Source organism: Rhinolophus sinicus, linkage group LG02, assembly GCF_036562045.2.
Source record: "Rhinolophus sinicus isolate RSC01 linkage group LG02, ASM3656204v1, whole genome shotgun sequence".
Classification (NCBI taxonomy): Eukaryota; Metazoa; Chordata; class Mammalia; order Chiroptera; family Rhinolophidae; genus Rhinolophus; species Rhinolophus sinicus.
Genome location: NC_133752.1, coordinates 83,910,750 through 83,933,502, shown reverse-complemented (window position 1 = coordinate 83,933,502; position 22,753 = coordinate 83,910,750). Strand labels below are relative to the sequence as shown.

General features: G+C 34.1%; 1 protein-coding gene across 1 annotated transcript in view; it reads right to left on the bottom strand.

The window, feature by feature from the left end:
• The window catches only part of KIF5B (kinesin family member 5B), a 39,848-nt gene that overhangs the window by 14,055 nt on the left and 3,040 nt on the right, over positions 1-22,753 (bottom strand). Inside the window, exons 2-15 of the mRNA XM_019731491.2 lie at positions 18,249-18,336; positions 9,369-9,442; positions 8,993-9,097; positions 8,416-8,464; positions 7,809-7,864; positions 7,632-7,719; positions 7,340-7,464; positions 6,202-6,306; positions 5,746-5,891; positions 4,909-5,057; positions 4,270-4,463; positions 3,358-3,426; positions 1,133-1,339; positions 491-634 (exon numbers count right to left, since the gene is read on the bottom strand). Coding sequence (XP_019587050.1) covers positions 491-634; positions 1,133-1,339; positions 3,358-3,426; positions 4,270-4,463; positions 4,909-5,057; positions 5,746-5,891; positions 6,202-6,306; positions 7,340-7,464; positions 7,632-7,719; positions 7,809-7,864; positions 8,416-8,464; positions 8,993-9,097; positions 9,369-9,442; positions 18,249-18,336 — 1,599 coding nt within the window. The remainder of the gene's footprint in view (positions 1-490; positions 635-1,132; positions 1,340-3,357; positions 3,427-4,269; positions 4,464-4,908; positions 5,058-5,745; positions 5,892-6,201; positions 6,307-7,339; positions 7,465-7,631; positions 7,720-7,808; positions 7,865-8,415; positions 8,465-8,992; positions 9,098-9,368; positions 9,443-18,248; positions 18,337-22,753) is intronic.

The following is a 22,753-nucleotide window of genomic DNA, read 5'->3' as shown; positions in this document are numbered from 1 at the left end:
AAGGCATAAATAAGTGGCCAAATTTTGATAACTCTTGAGGTTCATGGTACTACTACATGTTTGAAATTTTTCATAATAAAATTTAAAGAAAAAAGAATCAATTAGCAGTGCTCATCTTTTATCTTTTTAAACAGTTAAAGCAATTACAGGCCAATTCATTAATGAGTTTACTCCCTGGGCTAACCTTCACCTTTGTTCCAATTATATACTGTCACGCATGGTACTTTATTAACATAATCTTTACATAGTAAAGAACCAAACATGGGGTCCAAATAAATGCTACCTACTGAATGTTCGTCTACTTAAGTACTCCATTCCCTTTTCTCATCTATTGAAAAATGAATATACAGTAAGACCATCCATCTACTACCCCTGACTATTATGAGGATGAGTTCATGGGTAGGAAAGAAACTTCAAGAAAAATAAGTAGTAAACAAAAGCACGAGCTACATACAAATAATTACACTTAATATTTGGTTATTATACTTACCTTCACATCATTATTTCCTACAGCAATTCCTATTTCTGCAAGGTCTTTTAGTAAAGATGCCATCATCTCAGCTGCTCTTTTTTTCTGGTGGTTGGTCATTTCCTTTAGCTTCTGAAGCTCAGCATCTATACTTGCTAAAGTTGCCTAGTAGATCCAAAAACAAAAGGTACAGTTAAATCTATTAAAAGATCAATTCAAATACTGACTGATATTTCAAGTTGCACCTAATAACTCACAAAACCATTATTTTCTGCTTTCATTTTCTTGTACTATCTACTAGTTCTATCTACTAGGGATAACATCCAATTCAAACTTAAAAAAGCATCCAATTCAAACTTAAAAAATATTTTTGACCTAACAGACAATGTAAAGTAACCATATTGTGCTCCATTAAGAGCAGGTAGTTTATATTATTGTGCTAATTTTTGAAATTGGGTAATGTCTGCCTAGAAATGGGAAACTTCCAAATTACTTAGATTTGATTTTCATTTATTGCCTTAAGTCTGAGCAAACTGTTAGAATGGAACTGACAGTTTTTCTAGATGGTTGGTATATTTTCTTTATCTATCTTCCATATGCTTAGGTAAGTTTTCATTAAGAATACATGTACTAAAGTATTAAGAAAATAAAACTATATCCTACCGATTTCTGATTCAGTTCATCACTAAGTAATTCATATTCCTTAGTTTTGTCTTCAACTTCCTGAGACTTCTGATCATAATTGACAGCAAGTTCCTCTAAGGCTTGTAAGACTTCTTTTACTTCTTCTTTAGAGGCATCATTTTCTGCCTGAAGGCGATTCAGCTCAGCTTGCATATTATCTTGATCCCTCCTGGTAGATGCCAGAAGCTAGATGAAAGAGTAAAGTATCTTGTAAAAACTATGTATAGTGAGTGTCAGATGGGTACTAGACTTTTTGGGGGGATCACTTCATAAATTAATTACATAAATGCCTAACCACTACTCTGTAAACCTGAAACTAATATAAAATAATACTGAATGTCAACTATAATTTGAAAAACTATATATAGTTACAGGATGTAAAGTACAGCATAGGGAACATAGTGTTATTTTAATAGCTATGTACAATGTCAGATGGGTAGTAGACTTGTGGGGTTATCACTTTGTGAGGTGTATACATGTCTAACCACTGTTGTTTTGTACACCTGATAAAATAAAAATAAATAAAATACAATGGAAGAGTTAAAAAAAAATGAGCAAAGTACGTATTTTTACCAATAGTATACAGGTTTTTAAAAACATATTTGCTAAGCACAAACTAGAGGAAATGTGGATGCTATTAACTGCGGTAACATTAATTTTTTCAACAGATTTATCTAATATCTACTATGTAGGCACTGTGCTAGACACTGTGGGAGACAGGAAGGAAATCAAATAAAGACTCTGCCATTGAGGAATCTAGATGAAAAGATAGGTATATAAATAAATGTAATACAAGAACCATAAAGGAGGGACAGGACACGACAGTGCTTGGTAGTACGGGGAAAAACAGGGTTCTATCTATAGGGAAGGTGGCTAGGACAGATAGATTTTGGTCCTGTGCAAATTAACATAATAGAAAAACAAAGGCATTCTAGGCTCATGAATAGTGTGCACAGAAAAAGAAATTAGTAAATGTTTAGATTTGCTTTAAAGTTTAGATCTTCTTTGGGTAACAAGGGGTGGCTTCTGAGCTATGCCTCAGGAAAACCTGGTATCAGCATATAAAATTTGAACTGGAGAGAAGCTAAGAGGCTAGTTAGAAGGATACCACAATCATCCAGGGTAAGTGGCTTTTAAGCAGGGGCAATGGAAATGTGTGGGAATATTAATGGGGCAGAAGACTAATGGCACTTAGAAGCAGGAGCCACGTGAATGTCTTATGATGCACAAGACAGAACAACATAATGAAGAATTATGCAAATGTTACAAGTGCCCCTTTGAGAAAGTGCTATAGTTGAAATAAGTATAAAGATGGTCTGACCAGAATTACTTTGGCTGATGGTGGGTATCTCTTTCTTACTGTACAGTCTTTGCTATCCTTCTGCAAAACAAACCTTAAATGAAGGACCACTTTTCAATTATCCCCCCTACTGTGCAGGTGAGACAAAATGAGGGTCGACACTAGGTGAAAAACTAGAGAAGAGAAACTTAGAAGAATCAAGATGAAAGTAAAGATGGCAGAAATGAACAACAGGTTAAGTGAAGGTAGAAATGTGAAGGAGGAGTAAAAAAATGGTTTTATTCATTGACATTCTTATTCCCACAATAAGAGTATACCCAAACTTATAAATTATCAAAGACAAAGTCAATAGGATTCAGAAATCAATATTTACTTAATAAATTTAATAATCCCTTTAGACCTAGCCTGTATCTATAGTGTGGTGAAGTAAGTGACAATAAAACATTGTTTTTAAATATTTCTTCCCTCACTTCCATTGTAAATACTATACTTTTCATTAAGGGAGGGGGGGATCGAAGGTTACTCCAATGCAGTGTAAGTTTTTCCCAGTAAGAAATGTTTTGGGGAGAATAGGAGACAAAATAGCACTGTACCTTAAGCAAGGAAAGTAGAAGACAGAGATTTAAAAAAATCCAGGTTATATGTTAAAGAGTAAATACTAAAAAAGGCATTCTCTCCCCTCCAGTTTGACAGAAGTCATCATTAACCTTAAAGTGAAGTCAATCTCTGCCTCAATCCATATATCAATCTCACAGGATATCAAGTGAAGCATGCACATATTCAAAAAATTTAAAAACGTACTCTAGTATAATGAGCTCTGTAGATTCCTGCATCTTTTATGTTTAAATGATAATGACAAACTATAAAGCATTTCTGGAAATAATAAGAAAGATATTCAACTTACCTCTTCCTGATCCAACATCTGTGTCTTCAATTTCTCTACCAACTGGCTCTGTTGATTAATTTCCTCATCCTAGAATTAAAGTAACAAATTAAAGTAGCTCACAACCTGGTTCTAATTGTTTCCTAACACAAAATGTAAGATTACTATCACCTTCCCCCTCCAATATTTCAAAATCATGTCTCCAAATTCAACATAGCCATTGTTGAATAAGTTAAAACAGATGGAATTTTTTCAATCATCAATAATTGTAACATTTATCATGCAATAAGAAAAAGTGTATAAACATATGTAACATGCGCAATAAGGGAAAAAAAGCTATTCATTAAATACATTAAATACTAAAAAATAATTAACATGTTTGAAGCTATTATTGAAAATAATGGCCAGGCAGCCACATCCAACTTGCCATTTTTGCTTAAAATACATAAAAATACCACCTAAAAACAAAAACAAAACCAGAACTATTTTCTAGTCTCTTTTCTTACTCATTTTTCCCTTCCTCTCTATTTTGTTCATAATTTGTTCTTCACACTACTGACTGATATAATCAAAGCCAAGAAGATAACATTTTCACTCTATCCTATTTCCACTATCCAATCTCTTACATCATCTTTTACTAGTTTTCAGATCCCTGATTCTAAGAGGCAATTTCATTAAAGCTCTCCAATGACCTAATGCCAAATTTACTTTAAAAAAAAAGTTCCTTTAGCTTAAAAATCATGCCTTATACATAGTTTCTGCATAGAAACAGAAATTGTGATTTTTCTATTTTTTAACAGTGATTTTCAAAAGGTTAACAGAAATAAAAGAAGATGTATATAGGTCACAAGGACTAATAATATTGAAATTAGAAAATAAAAACACCTGTGTCAATAATAGTCTAGAACAAAACAGAACACGAATAATATCTACCTTGTCATCAAGTTGTTTGTACAATTTAGCAATTTCTTCTTCACACTTTCTTCTTTCAGCATCAGTAAAGTTTCCAGTAACTCCAATTGTGGCTGCTGGTTTATCATTGGTGATAGTAATGTCCTTATCCACTGCAAAAGCTTCTAAGTTGGCTTTCTCTTTGTCAAACTGTTCATCAATAGGCACCGTCTCTCCTAAAATAAGACAACAGAATGATTAACAAAATTCCACCTATCTAAAACTAATTTCAATTTTATTCAATTTCAGCAGCTTTTACTGACTTTATCTGCTCAGTTCCTGAGATTTGAAAAGTTGGAATTACCTTTGACTTTCCTCCCCTATCTTCTAAATCCAGTTACCAAGTCTTGTAATTTTTATTGCTTTCACCCTAATCTAGGTACCCTGCTATCTTGTGACTTTTATAGCTTCTTAGTTGGCCTTTGTACCTATTTATTATTTCAGGTAAAATCAGAATTTAATGTAAAAGAGACTTCATTTTTATTTGATGATCCCTAATGCCTAGAAAGTAAAACTGGATATGCTTTGTTTACATTTATAGTCACACCTAAATCTCAAATTTATAAAATAGCTCTAAATCTATATTCAACAACTAAAAATGAAAAATTCTAAAGTTATTACCATTACGCCATCGATTGAGTTCATTTTCAAGCCATTGAATGGTGTTCCGCAGGGTCTTATTTTTTTCTTTTTCTCTTTCATACTTCTTTTTCCACTGTTCTGCAGTTAACTCTACATTGACACAAACTGTGTTCTTAATTGTTTTGGCCCTAAGAGAAGTGATTAGAGGGAAAAAAAGAATGTGACTGAAATTATTTTCAACTGATATCTAATCTTTCTATGTAATACACACATATATATGGATAAGTAACTTAACTATTCTTGTCCCGTAAACTTGTTGACTAAATACTAAGAGCTATAATTAGTATAGTACTCATTCGCACCCCAACTAAATTTGGGTCAGCTCCCACATCCGTGAATAGCTTTAAAAAAAAAAAATCAACCTGATAAGGATAAAACATAAGGGCCTATATTTTTCTAATTCATTTGCAAGGCTGAATTAAGAAATCATCATTGGAGGTCAAAGATGAAGCCATCATTATTTTCCTAGGTTAACCATCTCATATAGATTACTTGAACACTGTCATTTATTCAACATAGGATTATATTTGTCAGACTTATACTGTATTACCTGATTCAATGCTTATTTAATGCTGAATTAAAGCTTCTCACATAACTGTCTAAAGTTAACATTTGACTTTAATGTGTACTAAAACTTAATTCAAACCCAAGCAGTCTAAAAAACGGACCTTACTCATTATGTCTCTCAATTAAAAAGTTGTGTCTAGCACACTAACAATATGCAATGATTTGAATAATATCTACCTGATATTTTCCTAGATTTAATGAACAAAAGGCCTATTTACATTCAGATTTTGTGTTTTCTTAACAACAAACCTTTGGCCAAATAGGAGTGTAGATTTTGTTTCAGATTCATTGTATGATGATGGAGAGCAGCAAATTACAATAGTGGTTCTACAGTTCCCACCTAATGAATCTTGAAGGATTCTTGTCATTTTACTATCTCGATATGGGACATATGTCTACATACAAAAACAAAAAACATGTAAGACCAACGGGTTTCTACATAATAAAATCTGTTATATAAATATGCTATTTAAAATAAACTACAGAGTGATTTCAGTTATTTTGTTTATTAAGATGAGAACTAGGATATACATACTAATACGATAAAATAAATTCCTAAGAGACAACAAACTCATACATAGATTCAAACAGTGAATCTCTCATTTACTTGCACCTTCATATATATATGAATGTACAGCACGCGCGCACATTTAAGTAATTCCCCATAAGGTTAAGAACAGGGAAATAAAAGACATGTATACTCACACTACCCTCAGCCAAAGCAGAAATAACATTTCCAAGAGCAGAAAGAGACTTGTTGATGTTCTTAGCTTCATCCAGCACGGCACCTTCAGCTCCAGTTTTACTAACCTATACATAAGATATATAAAAAAAAAAGAAAGAAAATTCTAAGTTTAAGATGATTTTCCTTGAATTTTCTAAAAAGTTCGGAGGTCATCTACTGATGACTAGCAGAACAAAACAAAAAAAACCAAAGCTTCATGACTTTATTTGCCAAGTGTTTACTCTCAGGTACCACTGTCTCTCAAGTATTACTCTTTTGAGAACTTGGTTAAGTAACTATCTGTAGGATAAGAATGTGATTAAGGAGACACCAAATTTTATTTTCAGTCTGTGCTCTTCAAAATAACCAGTTTAACACATACATTTATAGTTTACTAATTTGTTAGTCACTTTTGCTACATTAGAAAAAGAGGAACTTTCTAAAATTTGCTAAAACATGTTGTTGATAGAACCATTAGAACACAGACTAAATTTAAACATATAAGCAAACTTGCTTTTTTTAAAATGTGTGTGTGTGTATAAATATGTTAGCAATGTTGGCTGAAAAAAATGGCCTCTCAGAATTTGTAAAATTAGAAACAGCCTTTAAAGGATATGTTTAAGACTTTTTTGAGTAGAAGGAAATAGATGTGTCACTCTAATCAGAAAAAACAAATTTAGTAGAACAGCAAAAATAGTCACAGGGGTCAATATTGAAACATTTGAACTTATTTTGACATAAATTAGAGTCAGATTATATAGGACTGTAATAATGAAATAATCGCCCAAAGGCCAAAGAAGTACAACCAAATCGGAAATGACTAAATCAGAAATTGATAGTTACCAATTTTCACAGGGAGCCCTTTGCTAATAAGGATAAAAGATACCAAAAATTAGGAAAAGGATACCACATAAAATTTGTAACAACATAAGCTGAAGAAGTTCTCGATAAAAACATACATCTTAAGTTAAAGGTAACACCTATTGGTTGAATTAGACTATGGTCCAAATAACAGAGATTTGGAACTGATTATTGAGTTTACGTAATCATAAAGCATTGGCATCAGTGCTTATAACTCTCAAAAATGCTTAGATATCTATCAGAATATAAAGATTTTACCTTTTCACTACCAGCTAAATCAACCAAATAAAGTTTTCCACTCAGCTTTTGTTCCGTTTGCGTGTTCTCTTGTTTTACATTAATAAGAAATATACTGTGACTCCTAGAGCTATGTTCATTCATATCTGCAATAAAATTACACAAAAACAACTATAAACAAACATGGCTTTCCTTTACTAATAATTTCTAAAGCATTATTTAGCTTAAGAAAAATCTTACAGTTAATCAACTTGATAAAAATATTTTAAAACAGTTTTGTACCTTAACTAGAGTTAATAAATATTCGACTTACTTGTAACTGCTACATGTCTGTTGGATTTTCCTTCATCTATAGTATCCATAACTTCATCTGGACTACATACAAAACGTTCTGTGCATCCCTGTAAAATAATTTAAGTATGTCAATAGCTTTAAAATTTCTTATTACATGGCTTTTCTAAACCATCATTCTATATTATTTTATAAGTACCTTTACATAGGGAACTCGGTTTTTATCTTCATGAACGGAAAGGTTGGTCTTTGAAACTGAAAAATAAAAAGAAATAATATTACCAATTCTCCTAAACTCTAACACTGGCTATTAAATTCATTTGATTGTTTTCTTTCCCAGAGTAGCCTAATAACAATAGGTAAACTTTTAAAATATCAAAATATCACTATTAAAAACAGACCCCGTAGAAATAGTAGGAGATTTACACAGAAATCAACACAGCAATATGGAATTTTAGATGCACTTCAACCTCTACCATCTACATTTTGGAAATAAAAACATTAAACCAGAGTGGTTCAATGGTTTGTCCAAAAACAATGTATCTAACTGGCAGCTGACAGAAATTCAGGACTTGTGTTCTGTAACTCCAGCTCAATGCTCTAATTACTACTTATGAAGCACCATAAATATCTACTTTAAATAAGTTATTCTATGTGTTAAAAGGCACTCAGCTTAAATTTTAAATGTCTGTTTCCTACAACTTAAGTCAACTTCATACAGGTACTAAGAAATGGCCTCACATCTACTACTAAAAAAAGTAATACATGCTATTTTTAAATGATCTAAGAGCAAGAATTTAACTTACCATCTAATAGGTCCCTAATCTTATCCAAATAAATTTCAAAATATGAAACCTAAAGGGCAAAGAAATGAAGGAAAAAAGATTAATCGATTAAAATTATAAAATAATTTATTCTATTACTCATTAAATATTTAATGGGGTCTGAGTGCCAGGAAACATCCAGACTAGGGGGACAGTTATCAACAACTCAGCCAGAGTTCATATTCTAATGGGAAGACCTAAATTCGCTAAGCTGCTTACATAACTAAGAAACAATTTCCATTACATATCTTCATCTAAAATGAATTAGACTAGTTAGAGTAGTATGAACCTTTGAGTTCTGTAGTAAAACAAACTCCTTTATTTTACAGAGAAGGAAGACAAAACAAAAGAGACTTAGCTAACTTGTTTAACTGGGTCATCTAATGTCAAATGAGAATCCAAGTTTACTAACTCTAATGATCTTTAACTATACCTGTCCGTAAAATAATTTCCAAAGTATCTTAAAATATATTTTAAAAGGAAATTAGCATTTACAATTTTTTAGAATAGACTTAGTCTAGGTTTAAAATAAAATACAATCTTTTCCCAAGGAGTTTACCTTAATATGAAATTCCAAATTTTCATCCATGGAGTAAATATAATTAAAAATATCTTGTACTATTCTTGGAATAATTCCCATGCCTTCTGGATCATGAAGTTTACCCTAAACAAAACAAAATTAGACTTCTTAAACAAACTGAAATATGAATTAAAACTCGAAACTTTCAATGTACAACTTATAGTCAATAGAGGACAGGAATTGTAATTATTGTTATTTTTTGGTGAAGACGGCTCTACAAATATCTAAAAAAAACAAATTCACCTATTACACACTTTGGAAAGTTACACAAAAATACTGTATAATTTCACAAATAATGACCAAATATACTGTTTCTGCTGCAAATCACATCCAAGTACATATGATAAAATATTACCTCCATTGTGTGTGTCTTCCCAGAGGATGTCTGTCCATATGCAAATATTGTTCCATTGTATCCCTCAAGTACATCTAGAAGAAAATAAGAGATTTTATATTTCAAGGGATTTTTTTCCCCTTAAGCAAGATTCTTAAGAAATTACTTCAGAATGTTAGAAAACACTACAAAATTCACACACACATTAACCCTGTTCCTAACCCATGCATAATCAAATCTAATAAAATATTTGTGGGAAGAACAATGAGGAAAATTCAGATAATGTCTTTACACTAATACGAAGATTCCACCAAAGTTTAGTACATGGAAGATTTATAAAGACATTAAAGGAAATAAATAACACATTAATAATTTTCTTAGTGATGATCCACCTAAGCAATTATTTTCTCTCCATCCGATTACTTTCTGTGGTCCATAAGAAACAAATTTTAAATTCTGTTGCTTATAATCATCACTTATGTCAGTGTATACGCAAATGCCCTTACATCTATATTCCAAAGTATTGTGATCTAAAAGAAAAAAATGCTCTGACAATTTATATACAGATATGAATCAGCATTTAGAAATGGGACTATTGATTGGTGGTTGATTGGTGGTTAAATCTCACAAACCCATACATCCCTCCTTACACAAAATATCATAAGCCGTCGCACCTCAAAATCAATTATCAGAAGGTTTCCTGTAAAATTTAAAAAATATCTTTTTTGGCCCTTTGTGCATCTCAAAATCTACCATTAACATTTAAGTATCTTCCTTTCCTAGGCTGAAGGAAAGAAAAGAGAATCTGAGCGAAAAAGGAGGCGACCTTTTGATTTCTAGTTTTCAGGAATTCCGTTTGTTCTATTTTGGTGACAAAAAAAGTACTGACATTACTTTCTACTCTAGAGGATGCCTAAGTAAAAAGAGAAGCCTCGGTTGGAAATAGCAGCCAGTAATAGTGGAAAGTAAATTAGCAAGCCAATACTTGCTTTCTTAATTGGTTATTTTTAAAAAGGAGGGAAAAAAACTATCCCAATATCGGGCACAACTAACTAGGTTAATAGATTTCTTACAGAAACATTTATTAAAGAGAAAAAGATGGCATCAGTATTTACTTCCCTGTTAAGATTTTAAGAGATTTCAAACATTTTCAAAATCTTTTTAGTTTTAAGAAAGAAAGCAAAATAATTTCAAGAATCCCATTTAAAATAGATGGGGTTGCAGTACTTCTGTCAGCAATTCTGAAGAAGAAATAATATGGAGAAAAAAAGCACCAGACCCTTTCCAATTCACCTCCTTTATATATATAATTGCTCCCAGTATGTTTAATGGCATACCCTCTGCTTAAGATCTTTTAACCAATCACATAAAACCTAAGCATAAATTCTAAAATTCGCTAAATCTATAAAGGGTCCATTCATGATGTGGATGCAATTATCTAACAACTACAATAGGTACTTAATAAATATTTGTAGGTGAATGAATAAGTGACTTTCCCAAGATCACATTAGTAGCCTATGTCTATGTGCTATTATAATACATTTGTGCCATGTGAAAACTATTATACAAAGGCTCCTAGGGTAATAAACACATGCAATAATTCATATTTGGGATTTTAAACATAACTGAAAATTTTGTATGACTACAGAGATTATGGAATATTCAACATTCAAATATTTACTGAGCACCTGCAAAGATCCAGGCTCTGCTCTGGACAGAGGGGACATAGCAATGACTAGGTGATTTCTAGATATGCCATGTATCATCAAAGTAATAATGTTTGTATTAGGAAAATAATAACTTCTTGCCTATCTTCATACCTATTCCTGATTTTGCTTTTTATAGTGATTTAACTCCCAAAATTTTATTTTTTTTATTAGGTTCAGATGTACAAAACAAAATAATTAGACATTTGTACCCACATAGTGATAACCCCACAAGTCTATTACCCGTCACATTGTACATAGCTATTATAATACCACTGACTATATTCCCTATGCTGTACATCCCGTGACTACACACACACACACACACACACACACACACACTTAATTATAGTTGAAATTCAGTATTATTTTATATTAGTTTCAGGTGTACAGCAGTGATTAGGCATTTATATAATCTATGAAGTGACCCCCCTAAGTACTAAGTACAGTACCCATCTTACAGTCTACACAACATTATTCATTGTATTCCCCAAACAGTATTTCATATCCCCATGGCTATATTGTGTCTACTAATTTGTACTTCTTAATCCCTTCACCTTTCCCCCCAACCACCCTCCCATCTAGCAACCATCAGTTTGTTCTCTGCATCTATGAGTCTATTTCTATTTTGTTTGCTCATTTATTCTGTTCTTTAGATTCCACATATAAGTGAGATCATATGGTATTTGTCTTTCTCAGGCTGACTTGTATCACTTAGCATAATACCCTCTAGGGCCACCCATGTTGTTGCAAATGGTAAGATTGCATTCTTTTTATGGCAGAGTAGTAATACTCCATTGTACAAATGTACCACAATTTCTTTATCCAACTGTCTACTGATGGGCATTTTGGTTGATTCCATACCTTGGCTATTGTGAATAGCGCTGCCATAAACATAGGGGTGCATATATTTTTTCAAATTAGTGTTTTGGATTTTTTGGGATATTCAGAAGTGGAATTGCTGGGTCACAAGGTAATTCTATTTTTAACTTTTTGAGGAACCTCCATACTGTTTTCCATAGTGGCTACACCAATTTGCAATCCCACCAACAGTGCACAAAGGTTCCCTTTTCTCCACATCATCGCTGGCACTTCCACCATTTTATTTTCTAAAATATCTAAACATACAGAAAAATTGAATAAACATCCCTATAACCAGCACCAAGATTCTACCATTATTTTATTATTTTACTGTTTGCTAGCCATCCATCTTATTTTTTAATGTATTTCAAAGTAAACTGCAGACTTCAATCCCTTTCCACCTAAATACTTAGCCTTGCATTTACCATTAACTAGACTTTAGGACTTCGCAGTTTTATTCTTCTGAGGTAAAATTTACATAAAGTGAAACACACATATTTTACTTATAGATCTATTTAAAAAAATACAAATACTTATCTATTTGAAAATCCTAGAGAGCACACATCTGTAATCAGATAAAAGTAGATACTTTTTGACCTGGCTCTTGTTTACTTTTCAGTTCTATCTCCCACTTCCTTCCCCTCACAATGCTGTTTTTATTGGTAAAAAAAAAAGGTCAAGTCTGACAATTTCATATGGTTCAACTTCGTAGTCATACCATAACGTATATTGCCCCCCACACATGTGGTACGCTTCTCATGTGGGCATGCATTTAGCCTGTGTCATCTCTCCACCTGGAGGGCACCCCTCCCTCTCCCTACTCTTTGTTGACTTTAAGACTAGCTCAGGCTTTACACCTTCCTCCAACCCAACTCCACAACCCACCCCCAAATAAATCTGGATATGAGCCCCATCCTATGTGCTCTTATAGCATCTGTATTTAATCCGAACACTTATCACTGTGTATTGCAACCAGCAATATACTTGTCTGCCTTCCTCACCAGCCTGTGAACTCCCTGAGGCTGGGCTCTGTGTAACTCCTCGCACAGTGCCTGGCACGGAATAGGAACTCGAATGCTCGCCGAGTGATTATCATCCTCACTAACACCAGCACCTTTCCAAAGCCTCTCCCTTCTTTTAAATATACTTCTACTGTTCTTGTGAGAAAGACAGAAGTGGACAACTATGGATAAATATTACTTCTTTCATAATTTGTTAACAAAAAAAAACATATTTAGCAAGTGAGACAACAGCACATCACTTTCTAAAAGTTGCTTCATCTTTTTGAACTTCAGCTTCTTCATTAACAAAATGTCTGCTTAGGGGAAAACAGAATTAGAAGTTATATAAAATTATTATTGTTAACATTTGAAAGCATATAATGTGCTAGATTAATAATTTTTCATATAGTAATGTATTTAATCCTCACAACACTCTATGCAAAGTACTATTTTCAGTCCCATTTTCCTGCTCATGGAGAGATTAAATAACTCGCCTATAGTTCTACAGCTAATAAGATGGAGCTGGGATACAAACCCAGACAGTCTTGGCTTCAAAGACATGCTCTTAACCACTACACTATATTCTCAAGGAACACAGGAAATAATATAAATACACACAGGCTGCATCTGGTAAAATTAAATGTGGATTCAGTGGCAGACAGTCCAGGTCTGGAAGCCATGGCAGAAAACAGGAATTTATAAGGCCTGGTACAATGCCTGGCATACAGCAAGCACTACATAACTGACAACTACTTCATACAGAGGAAACTTGTAGACATCACTGAGATTCAGAATTCAAAAGAAAATACAAGTGGGTAAACCTTGCTCAAAAGAAAAACAAATGTATCAAATGAATCTACAGAAAAGTTACATAGTTGTACAGAATTTTATGAAACAATGCAACCTCAGGGGACTGCCCAGGGCCCAGAGAGTACTAGCTGCTTTCAAGGTCATTCCTGGTAGCTTGCGTATCAAATCTACAACTCAGAAGCAATATCAGCTAGCTCCTCATTTTGCTGATCCTTGCCTACCAACAGTTTCTAACCACAGTCTTCCACTTGATCTGTCTGCCATGACTGCCCCAAGTTCAACCTGCCATGTATTTATTTAATTGGTTTACTGTCCTCACACCTCACCAGACACCCATCATCTACCCCTATCCCATCTCCTCTTTAAATCTATGTATTTAATTGGTAACTGTCACCCACATATCCTTGTCCAGGACAAGACCCACTAGCTATTACATCCAGACTCCTCCAAAATGGCGGAGAGCACTTAGGTGAAGAAGAAAGGAAAAAGTCATAGCCAGGTGATACCTTTCTAATATAAATGACAAAGCTGGCATAGAAGCAGGAAAGAGATGACGACAGAAAGCTTCTATTGTAACAAGTGCTTGAAGTCTAATTTTGTAAAATGACAATATCCTGTTATGAGTTATCTCAAGTACAATTATGGTTGATTAAATTAAGAAAATACTTCACCTTCTCAGGACATAGAGGAAACAAACAGCAGTTGGTATCTGTTGTGCGTTTACTTTGTAGCAGCCCCGGTGAAGTACTTGTTCAAGAATCATCTTTAAAATCCTTACAGTACCCTTATTTTGCAGAAGAGGAAATGGAGACTGACTTAGAAAGGCTTAGAAAGGTTAGGTAACTTGCCAAAAGTCACACAGCTAGAAAGTGGCCGAGCCTAGACTTCAGTCTACGTTTGTCTGATTCCAAAGCCTGTGTGTTCTTAACCACACTGCAAAGACAGGAACTGCTATTCAGACCTTGAGTCCAAACAGTAAAGCAGGAACTTGCTGGTGAAGTAAAAGGGACCAAAATTTGGAGAAAGGGAGGGAATTTCAGGAAAAGAATGATATAATCTTAGAATTGTAAACAGTAATAAAACAGAACAAAGGAGTAGAAACATGTATCCTAGATTTAAGGACAGATTTCAGAGTTCTGAAAAACGTAGGTATGAGACTATTATTACTGTGTTTCCCCAAAAATAAGACCTAGCCGGGCAATCAGCTCTAATGCATCTTTTGGAGCAAAAATTAATATAAGACCCGGTATTATATTATATTATATTATATTATATCATATTATATTATATATTATATAAGACTGGGTCTTATAGTAAAATAAGACCGGGTATTATATTATATTATATTATATTATATTATATTATATTATATATTATACTAGGTCTTATATTATATTAGACTCGTCTTATATTCTAATAAAATAAGACCTGGTCTTATATTAATTTTTGCTCCAAAAGACGCATTAGAGCTGATTGTCCGGCTAGATCTTATTTTCGGGGAAACACTGTAAGAGACTACATAACTGAGGATATACAAAAGACAAAAATCACTACAACAGTATGAGAAAGGTAAAAGCCCACTATAAGCGGGTCTTATAAAAACTAAGGCCCTAGAAAGTTTTTAAAAGACGCAGAAAAATAATGAATGAGTAAACCTGCATTACCTAGAAAAGATAAAATGTTAACAAATGAACTAAGACAGAAATATTCTGATTTTATTATGATCTTCTAAAACATTACCCTCAAAATAGAACAACAGAATAAACATGGTCAAGAGAGACTTTAAGGTTGAGGTGGGTAGGATAGTCAGAGTTTTAAATGAGCCAAGTTTCTAGTTATAAGAGAATTCCATCCCATGGATAAAAATTTCAGTTATTGTATGTACGTTTTAAAAGCCACAGACAATGAAGGTAACAGAAGAGGACTAACTTTTAAATGTTATACTTTTCTTTCGTTTTTTTTTTTTTTTTTTTTGGTCTTTTTAAAAGAAAGGGTTTATTAGGCCATTGCTGGAGGGGGGGAAGGAGGAGGAGGGGAAAGATGAGGGAAAGATGGGGGGAGAGGGGGAGAGAGAGAGGGAGGGGGAGGGGGAGGCAGCGGAGATGGGTCTGGGGCATAGAGCCTAAACCGTCAGCAGCACGGCTAGGTAGGAAAGACAACATGTCCCTATACTTCTATTCAAAGAGGGAAAAATGATAAATTCTAGGAACTGCAGACAACGATACCAACATTCCACTAAGGAAAAGCTATGGATGAACAACCTCATTTCCCATTTGGATAGGGTCACCCAAATGGTACTTTGGGGAAATACCAGAGTCATGCACCATGATTTCATAAAAGAATCCAAGTTTTTCATCATATTCTTGTAGATATGCAGGCAAGCTAAGAACTAGATAACTGTACACGTAAGAGAAACTCAAGTTGGTTGAATACACTGTGATTTAATTAACTGCCAACAACCTTATTCAGTTTTTAGAAGATTAGGATAAGGACCATGGCCCATTAAGCATTTTATAAATGATTTAGGGTAGTATTTTTCAAACTTCGATGTCCTTAAATAAAGACCTTAAAAAAAACCTTCTATTATATGTCCTTGACACTGTAAGACTTATCAAATACGCTGATAGCCAACTCAGATCCCTAGCAAGGTAACTATAAAAACAAAACTCAAAATATCATCAAGAGTTAAAATGAACAAAACGGAATTTGCACTTTAAAGGCTTGCACTCAGATTAAAAAACTCCAGTATTCAAGTGTGGATGGGGGTTTAGTGCTGGCTGCCGACAGATGTGAAAAAGATCTGAACATTTAAATTGACCATGAATTCCTGAATCGGTAACCTTACATTATTTAAAAAGCTAATGTTATCTTAGGCCACACTGATGACAAATGTTATGTCACGATCAAAGAATACAATTGGGTTCCATCATGGACAGATCCATTTGTAAAACTATTTGATGCTCACAACAAAAGATGACACTGTTGGTTCCTCTGTTGCCATCATTTACAGAATCACAAGTTAATTCTCCTCATTTCATGAAGATTTCAAGCATCCAGAACGTTGTCTCTCACCAATACCATTCCTGTTTTAATTCTCGGTGTTTCAATGTCTATGGAATAGATGATCCCACTAAAACAGCCTGTCCTCTCAGACGCTTGACCTAATTTTCTCCATGATCTTGTCCCTTATTCCTTCAGATGCCATGGAGTTCATGGTCATACTCTAGTACCCTGATTACAACAAGCCTTTGACTCCACTGAGACTGTAACACACAAATCTTACCACCTTTTTTCACTGTCCTTCAAATCTGCCCACTCTATGTCCTCCTTCCCCTCACCCACCTTAGATTCCATGGGTCTCCATTATCATCATTCTGTTGACAACAGAGTGATCCTCAATTCTCTTGCCCTTCTTTCCCTCTTTTTTGTACTCGCCTCGCAAAACCCCAACTGGGTAAATTCAACTCTTCTGGCAGCTAACCTCCTGTGGGCCCTTTATGCTGCCTGGCAATATCGCCACATTTCCCTAACCCATTCACTTCATACTGCTAGAAGCTGATGTCATACTTTTTCCTAAAACCTCCTCCCCCATCCTCTCTCTATGATGACTTTGCTCCCTGTATCATAGACAAAATGGAATATGAAAAAAACAAAACAAAAAACTACATTTTCCCTCCATCACATCTTTAAATCTACTTCTATCCATAAATTCTACCTCCCCTCCTGTTACTGGATGAACTGTCTGTGTTCCTACTTAATACTAACCTGCCCACTTTTATATTGAATCCCAACCTCTATTCTGGTGAATACTACAAGGAAGATTTTGCCTCAATCTGAGAAGCATTTTTTAACAATTAGAGCTGTCAAAAAATGAAATAAATCATAAAGTAATGGCTATTTAACTGTGAGATCCCTTTGAGAAAAGGGATTTCTGTAACGAAGTCCAGATAATCACTTAACATCCTCACAGGTCTAGGGTCCTATGGTTTTAGAAAATATAAAACTGAAAAATATCCTAATGTAAGTTAATAGTATGAACTGGAATATACTACTTTTCTCACCCTTGACAACCTGTGTTCAATTCCTCAAGGGTTTTTCTGCTGATACAAGATAACTCGTTGGGGAAGGAATAACAATGGAATGAGAGAATGACAGACAGCCATTTTTTAGTTGTTAGAAACTTGCCTAACAATTTTATTTTTATCCTCATGCTGCTATATTTCTAAAATTGCTACCTTAGAAAAACTCTCCGGGGAATATCTAATAGAAATGCACCTCCCAATAACACTGTAGTGTAATACTATAATTCTTAAAACAACTCCTTTCACTAGGTACTGTATATAAATTAGATCATGGAATTTGAGCAACAGTAAGTTTACTAATTGTGTTTGAACTTTTTATTAATTACTGAAGTTGTTTAAATAAGACGGGACATTAAAATGAAAAAGAATGTTGGATAAACAGGAAAGATCACAAACAAAATTTTACTTCTTGCTGGGACAACTTAGGTTAAACATATTTACCTTTAACAATCTTCTTTGCACAGTCATTATACACTTGCTCTTGAGATGTGCTTGACTGGAACACCCGATCAAACGCGTAAGGTTTGGTCTGAAAAACAGAAACAAAAGTTTCAACTACACAAATTAAAGGTGAAGGCATTTCTAAGCTCCTTTAATTTAAAGATATCATATATATCACCTTCACAATAGGATACCTTCTACGCATCACTTCATGTCATAGAACCCTTGTGGAGAGGACCTAAGATCACTTAATACAAATCCACGAAAATAAAACACCACAAAAACAAGAATGTCTGTTTTAGTCTTTGTTGTATTTTCAGGGCCTAGCACAGTAGTTATAATTAGCACTACTATTGTAGGCACTCAAATTTTGCTGAGTGAATTTTTATTTTATGAGTGTCTTCTCTGGCAGGTGTTGAGACTGTACTTTCAATATTAATATCATTTTGCAGCTAAGGAAACTAGAATCATGAAAGGTACAAAAGTTATTGTCGACAAAATTGAAACTCAAATCCAAATCTGTCTTTCAGTTCCAGGCTCCTTCCATTACTCTACTCAGCTTTACAGTTTACTGCAACAGCTTTTCGGACATTCATTCATTTAACAAATATTTATGGAATGTCTATTATGCTAGACCCCATGCTAGAAAGATAACCAAGACAGATTCACTCTGTTTTAGTGGACCATAAGTAAAGTGGGGCAGACATCAGACAAATAATTAAGTGACTAGAATTCTGACTCATGCGACAGTATTACGAAAGTACTCAGAGCATTTAACAGGAGAACCTGAGTTTGGGGGAAGGCTGAAGAATGTCAGTCAAACACTGGAGAAGGAATGTTTAAGAACTTCAGAATAAGTAGCACCTAGCTTACTGCTGATCTTCAGTATTAGTCATGAGGGAGGGTGAGTGTGAGTAAGTAGTCTAGGCACTGGGAATAGGATGCTTAAAGATCCCAAGGCAGAAAGGAGGGAGCATCTGAGATCTCGCTCCCGGGCAGATGTCATCAGTTTGGCTCAAATAAATTTATAAAACTTTAAAAAGATCCGAAGGCAGAAAGGAGCCTGTCGCATTCAAGAAATCAAAGGAAGTAAAGTTTAAAATATAAGGAATAAAGACAAAACGCAATTGTCAATACAGCAAAAATTACAATAGTTACTTTGAAAACAATTTTGACCTCGTGGGACCCCTGAAAGGATCTTGGGGACTCCACCTTGGGAACACATTTAGAGAACTGCTGATGTAGTCTGAGAAGGAGCCAGAGGCATAGAATGAAACAAATCAGAGCAGTGTCCATGAAAATCAAGGAAGAATTTTCGAGGAGGAAGTGATTGTGTCAAATATAGCTATAAGGTCAAGCAAAACTGAAAAGTAAGTATCCAATGACAAAGGTCGGATTGGAATGGGTTGAGAAAAGAATGGAAGGTAACCAAGTAGAGCAGAAATCTGGCTGTGGGTCTAAGAAAGATAATTTTCTTAAGATGGGCAAGACCTGAGCATATTTTAATGTTCACAATTTAGGAATCTAGGAGAGAAAGTAATTACTGAAAGACAAAAAGAAAGAAGCAAGGGGCTTCTGGGTATTTGAAAGTGTCTGCCTGTTCTTTAGTTTCTTCTAAAGAAAGGAAAGGAAGGAAGCTGGACCCTAAAATACAAAACAATTATGACTTCAGAAAAAAATCCTTAATATTATAGAATACTTTCTAGTTCTTGGCTTAAAAAAAAAAAAAAAGACCTTGCTCTTCATAATACAATCTCCCTCATCAAAGCTTGGAATAAAAGTAACAATGAAGCAGACATTCCTAAAGGGCTATCCAAGGCCATTCCCAACTCCCCCCTCCACCTGCCATCTCCTACTAGATAGGCTGGAAACCTAACCACCTGCTTGCTAGCCTAGTCGTCTTGCAACTAGTGGCCACATGACCCACTTTTGGACACTAAGAAGTAAGTGATGGTCTGCTGGGAGGTCTTGGAGAAGGGTTTTGTCTTCCTTATGAAAAGGACCAACTCAGCTAAAGCTGCCTTTTCTCCTTTCTGTAATAAATGTCTGGAGCTGTAATGTCCATCTTGCAAAAATGATGATGAAAAGCCAGTAACTAAGACAGAGGATAACAGCATCAGTAAGTATAGCAATAAGGGCCTATCTCTAGATTTTTACGAGAAAAGTAACCTCTTATTTATTTAAACCACTATTAATTATTGTTTCATTAATTATTGTTTTCCCTCTGCATCTGAAAGCATTCCTGATGGATATACTAAGATGCTCTCACTTGGGTGTCAATTAAAAGTAGTCATCTCAATGTCTGATTATGCTTTGGCTAAGACATACATAAAAGTGTCTTGCTAAGATGCATCTGAGACATTAACATTTAAACCTACAGCTGTGGCTGAAAAAAGACAATCTATTGTTTTACTCATTATACAAGATGTATTCATGAAAAACAATTCTGAAAACACAAGTACAATCAAAATAACAATCACCACCCAGAGATAAAACATGCTAATATTTTTCTATGCAAAAAGGAAATAATTTTCCCTCTTCATCTATCCAGCAAAGCACCTATAAGGGATCAGATACTGTAAACGAGTAACAATTTTAGAAATGACATTTAATTAGTAGACTGCGGTGTTCAAAGACTAGAGAATATGGCTGTGTAGAGCCTTGAATACAAAACTAAAAAGCTGTATACTACGATCTAAAACTGATCAAGTAATGCTAACTGAATTGAAATGGAGACAGCCTCTAGTCTTACAGAACTCACAACCTCGGAAAGAGTCAGAAAGAAACTGCAACTAGCCAAAATATACATTTAATAACAGAGGTGTAAAAAATAGTATGAAAGCAAAAATTAAACAATGATTAATTCTAATTTTGCTTGTAAGAAACAAGTTAATCAATAGAAAACAGATAAAAGCATGAAGATAACTTCATCCCTCCAAAATAAGTCAAAAAAAATTTTATTCAAGTAAACATTTAAAGAATAAAAAGAGCACCACTGACCTTTAAGTGCTTATCTCCATTTTTACATCAATAAAAAACAGTGCTTGTAAACCATTTAGAAAGAGGTATGCCAAAAATAATGGGTAATAGTAAAACCCACCTCAAACGTACATTATGCAGCTATTTACTTTAGCATCACCTCACAGCAAATATGTAAACTATCTCTACAACCTTATTAAAGTACAACTATGAACATGAAAACACAAAAACAATTAAGCTGGGACTGAGTAATTTGTTTAGAAGGTATATCATTGTTAAATTAAAAATTAGGGGTGGCCAGATGGCTCAGTTGGTTAGAGCGTGAGTTCTCAGCAAGGCTGCTGGTTCAATTCCCACAAGGGATGGTGGGCTGCGCCCCCTGCAACTAAATATTGGAGCTGAGCTGCGCCCTCCTCAACTAGATTGAAGGAAAACGACTTGGAGCTGATGGGCCCTGCAAAAACACATTGTTCACCAATAAAAAAATTTTTTTTTAAATAAAAATAAAACCTGGTTCTTGGCCTCAGTATATTATGCACTCTTTACTTCTGTGTATCTTCAAAGACACTTCCAGTCACAATATACACTGACACCTAACGTTAGGCTTCAAGGGGACAAAACCAAATAGGAATTAGTTTATCTGAACTGCAACCATACCTTACATTTCTTAAGTGAAGTGATTCCTGTCTGCACAAACCAGGCTGAACACCAAATTAGGTTACAAAGGAGATCCTTCTGGCAGGGATATACCTTTCTCCGGAATTCTGACTAGTAATCATCAGATCACAAGGGATTATATGATACTAGATTTTCCTTAGACTCTGATAGTGGGCTAACTAACATTCCATATTTGTAAAGGTATGTGATAATGGCTCTTCTTTTAATTTTCACTCCTAAAGTAATCAGATCATACATCAAATCATCATTCACTTGAAAAGGGAAATCTTGTGCTGTAGTCAAGAAACTGGGGAAGACAATCTAATTGTTTATTCTCTAATTTCAATGAACTACAACAGACTGTTTTTGGTCTAGCAGCCTCTACAGTATGCTTCATAAGGAACAATGATTAGTAAAGATACTGAACAATGCAATTGCGCATGTTCCACTTTCATGATGCATAAATAGATACACGAGTAAGTTTTTCTATGGATTTTTCTGTTTTCAGCAGGCTCATTTGAACTACATACGGAGTTTCCCTTGTCTTCCCTTTATTGTAGATACCAAATTCTGTTATTTAAAGCAAATAGATTATTAAAAGGTTTTCATAAAATAATTCATTTATTTCATTCAATATGTGATATTCAAAGTTTCACCAAGTTAATTACCAAAAAAAAACTATGATGGCAAAACAGAAAAACATGATAAGATTACAAGATTTGCATGCCATGGGGGTCACGTGATATTAAAATAACTGATTACATGAGTAAAAGGAAAAAAATTTTGGACAAAATATTGGAAACCGAACTTAGATGAGTATCAGAATCCTTAAAAATTACTTTCTATGTGATCACTGATTATACTTGTAA